Source organism: Lactuca serriola, chromosome 3 (genome assembly GCF_051521515.1).
Source record: "Lactuca serriola cultivar US96UC23 chromosome 3, Lser_US96UC23_V15, whole genome shotgun sequence".
NCBI lineage: Eukaryota > Viridiplantae > Streptophyta > Magnoliopsida > Asterales > Asteraceae > Lactuca > Lactuca serriola.
In genome coordinates, this window is record NC_136410.1 from 100,752,005 (window position 1) to 100,756,661 (window position 4,657).

The 4,657-nt window shown below is 36.1% G+C and overlaps 1 protein-coding gene across 1 annotated transcript; it reads left to right on the plus strand.

Annotated features, from left to right (window-relative positions):
* The first annotated feature begins 653 nt into the window (after positions 1–653).
* Positions 654–1,806, plus strand: LOC145094599 (uncharacterized). The gene has a single exon (XM_079032736.1). The coding sequence runs from the start codon at positions 887–889 to the stop codon at positions 1,688–1,690; it is 804 nt and encodes a 267-aa protein (XP_078888862.1). The 5' UTR covers positions 654–886; the 3' UTR covers positions 1,691–1,806.
* The last annotated feature ends 2,851 nt before the right edge of the window (positions 1,807–4,657 follow it).

Below are 4,657 nucleotides of genomic sequence, written 5' to 3' on the forward strand. Positions count from 1 at the left end.
GAATAATAATTTTATAATATATTTGTGATCTGAGTATTTGACATTTAATAACCTTCTCAATACATCTCCTAAACTAGAGCACTTCATATGATCACCATTAGTTGTTTTATTAATAAAATATTTCACATCTTCTGGTTTTCCGTTAAACAATCTAATATATGTTGATTATTACCATTATTCCTTTATAACCAGCTTTTATAAAGTTTTAATGAGCTTTTTCGATAATAGCTAATTCATGTAAAATTTTCTTAAAAATCAATCTAGTTTGAAGTATTCTTCCGCCCCCTCTAGCTTTGGTAGTCGTGTTGGGTCTATGTTCTTGTCTCTACCTTGTAGTTTAGAGTCGTTTACCTTCTTGGTTAATGAATAGGTGAGTGTGTAGAGTAGGTGAGAGGCGTAGTGAGGTTTTGTTCTAATTCGGACAATACACGAAGGAATCAAGTGGGCATAAAATTATAACTTATCCAACATAACATGTTAGTTTACTTCCACTGCTGAGGACGATTTAAGCTTTAAAACAAGATGCCATCGAAAACAAGCCACACGGTTGCATTTAGAATGATTTTGTTATTTCTTAAAACCAAGAAGCTATGCTGTCTGTGGCATTAAATATGCAACGCAGGGGTGGCATGGGAACAATTCCTGCAGCAAACACATGAAACGAAGGCATCCCTCTGTTAGATCCGCAACCAGTGGCAATGAATAAAGTCAGACTTTGTCTCTTCAGCAGGAGCAATGCCAGAAAATTATAAGGAGTGCACATGCTTCAACCGTGTGATATTGATCCTAATTGTCTTAAGTTTGCATATATATATATACAGACAGAGAAAAGATAATTGGTATCATCACAGAACTTTTACATTCTATTCCTGAAATATATATCAGAATGGATTGTTCAACCTCTTATTCTTCATCGTCCACCAGTATTCGCCATATTCGATCAACTAGTTTGCCTAACCGATCCCATCCAAGCACTCTTCATTTTGAAGAAGAGTTCGCTAACTTCAAAAAATTGGAGGCTTCTACCTCTTCGGTTCCAACTAAAGATACAATTTGTGATGCTTTACTAGGCCTGGAAAGATTGTATACATGTGTTAATGATCTTATCAGTTTGCCACTGACCCGACAAGCACTTTCTCACGAAAAGCATCAGAAATTTGTTGATAAGTTGTTGGATCAATCGATGATGCTTTTGGATGTCTGTGGCTCCATAAGAGATGCCATGCAACAATTCAAGCAACATCTCCGAGACCTTCAATCGGCTCAGAGAAGGGGCAAGGGGGACATGAGCATCAACACTTCTTTCTTCAATAAAATGAAGAAGGATACCAGAAGAACACTTTCCTCACTTAAGCAAATCAGTAACAAGATGGGGGCCACCACACTCTTAAATCTAGATCACCAGCTCTCAGATGTTATTAGGTCACTAAGAGATACTAGCTTAGTGAGCATCTCTGTGTATGAATCAATCCTGTCACTTACATCGGCTTTGGTCTCAAAACCAAAGCCTATAAGATGGTCAATAGTTTCAAATTTGATCCACAAAGGCACCATAGAGAGTGTGGATCACCCTCAAGTTTCAAGTGAGGCTCTAGAGTGCCACATTGATGTCATTGAGAATGGTTTGGAGTGCATCTTTAGGAGCTTGATTAAAACAAGAGCCGGTCTCCTAAATACTCACTCGCACTAGCTGCAATGTAAAACATAGACTACTAGATGGGCATTTAAGTTTGTATCGGATATACTATTGTTTTAAAAAATGTGCAGATGTAGCTAGAAATATATAAATGTTATTGGTTACTCAAATTATGTGCCTTTTGATATTTTCTAAAAGATAGAGTAAATTTTAAAGGAATTCAAATAATTCTCATCTTATCTTATCTTTAGTTTATTAGTTGGTTTAGATCTTTATTTATCTATACCAATTGTTAAGGTCGTCTAGGTTGTTATTTTATTGATGTTAATTATACCCATCGTGGGAATTCAATAAAAGCAAGCTTTCAGTCAAACAAATTCTTTATGGTATCAGAGCCAACGATCTGGCCTAAACTCGAAACCCATTAGTAATGGGTACTGATGATAAGGAGAAGGACAAGGCAAAGAGTTCCGGCAGAGATGGAGGAAACACGATCGACCCCAATTCGTCATTCTATCTACATGCATCAGATTCACCAAGGTAGATACTGGTGAATGATATGTTAACAGACAGCAATTATGGGGATTGGTCACAAGAGATGGCAAATTTCTTGTTTTCGAAAAAAAATGGGTTTTGTAAACAAATCCATTAAGAAACCGGAAGAACATGCAGACAACTACATGATGTGGATGAGATGTGATGCCATGATTAAGGGCTGGCTCACCACAACCATGGAAAGGAACATTAGATCCAACATAAAGTATGCAACTACATCGGCGGAAATGTGGGACGATCTCAAAGAGCGTTTGGGAAGGAAAGTGCCCCGCGTGCCTAGGAGTTGAAGCGGGCGCTGACTATCACCCATCAAGACGGAGCCTCAGTCTCGTCCTATTACACTAAGATGCATTATGTTTGGGATGAGATCCAATCAGTGTCTTTATTACCCCACTGTACATGTGGGCTTTGCACCTATGAAATAGGAAAAAAGCTGAAGGAAGGCAAGGAAAAAGAAAGGCTTTATGAGTTCTTGATGGGCCTCGATGATGTGTACTCTACTGTCAGAATGCAAATTCAGACCTCAAAGCCCACACCCACCTTGGGAGCAGCTTATCATCTAGTCGTTGAGGACGAGCAACAACGAATGATTTCACCAAAGAGAAAGCCCTCCCACGAATCCCCCTCCTTCCAATGTTTCTCTTACAAACGAGATACAACCAAAAATGGCGCGTCACAGAAAAAACAAGTCATCCAACAAGGAAGTTGTGACAACTGGCTGTTCTAGATCAACAAAAGTCAAACAAAAGTAAAACAAAAGTCAAATAATTCAAACATGTCAACGAAAGTCAACAAGGTAGGACATAAATCAAAATTTATACCTTGCTTTTAAGGTTCTTGGTTAGGACCGAAAACCTTGAGATTTCGGTGGTCAACACCGAAATCACATGTGATTTTTGTGGTGTTCTCGGTTGAAGGCTTAGACCGAAATCATGGAGATTTTGGTGGTTGCTTAATCATGATTGGTGGATCTTTTCCAATGTGATAAATTAGACACTTCAAGGCAAATGTCACTTCAGCCTCATCCCCCCCCCCTTCATATATATATATATATATATATATATATATATATATATATAGGCCGAGAAATCCTCAAATATCCTTATTTCCATGCTTCAGATCCTTACAATTTCTCTCAAGGAAAACAAGTTCAAACCTCATACACCACAGTAACATCATCCAAACACTCCCTGGAAGCCATTCTTAGAGTTAAGTCTTAAACATTATTGTAAGTATTCTTATTTAATCTAGTGTTTTGTTTTTACAACACATTCATGATAGTTCATCTCGTTCACACACATTATTATGTGTTAAAAACTCATAGAATACGGCTAACCTTCAAGTATTCTAAGTTTGAGGATCTTCACCATCACCTCGTTAACCAACCACAATCATACTCAAGGTGAGTTCATACCCCTATACTTTTCAAGATTTTTCTATGTTTTAGGGGGGGGGGGGATACAAGTAAAACACAAGAGAACTTGTGCTAAGATACAAAATAATAAGTACATTTTACTACCTTTTCGAACAAAAGTGCGAAACACATGAAACAGTTTTACCTCCAAACTTGTGAACTTTCCATACAAAGTTTTGCTAAAAACTCAAAATTAGGAACAACGAGCACAATTATAATATGTTATTCTTACAAAATTATATTTATATATAAATTATATATAAATAAAATGGGTACAAATCTAATTACGATAATAAACTATATAAGTATAGTTTATAAGACTTAAATACTTTGGTAATATGTTGAGAAAAAGTGTATAATAATATAAAATACTTATATAATTATTTCATTCCATTTTATTATCTGTCATGGTAAAATGATAATGGTACATACAAGGGATACCTCATTTTAACGAAACATTTTTATAAATTGTAATATGTATAGTTTATGGGGAATTTACACTATTTTACTCTTTCGGGACAAAGAAATAATTATTTAAAAGTATAATTAGTTTTACACTATGTAGACACTATGGAAGAGTAATACTTACATTTACAAGAAAAATGGTTTTCAGTACACTATACGTAAACCTATTGACACAATTTTGTGAGACATCGTCTTCACGTACCAACTAGGGTACCTACAAAAGTCATGTATTATAACTAGAATATCTTGGATGGAGAGCGTGACACTTGTGTATAGATTTATACGGGACTGACAATCCCGCACCTAAACTGTTAGCTACAGTTAGACTGGCAGGTCTACGGTGACAAATGTCTAACATTCTGACGCCTAAAGAACGTCATAACAGGCCAACTAGTCGTTGGCATGGGGATGATAACTCACATAGGGTAGTAACAATACATTTGCTTTATGGGGTTAACATGAAGGAATTTTGTTGCATAAAATAAATAGTTTTTTCACAAAAACTGGCAACGAAAGCTTTAAAATTTTGTTATAAATTCAAAGTCTAGCAACAAAACAAACCATCAAGGATCCTTTTAAAGAGATTA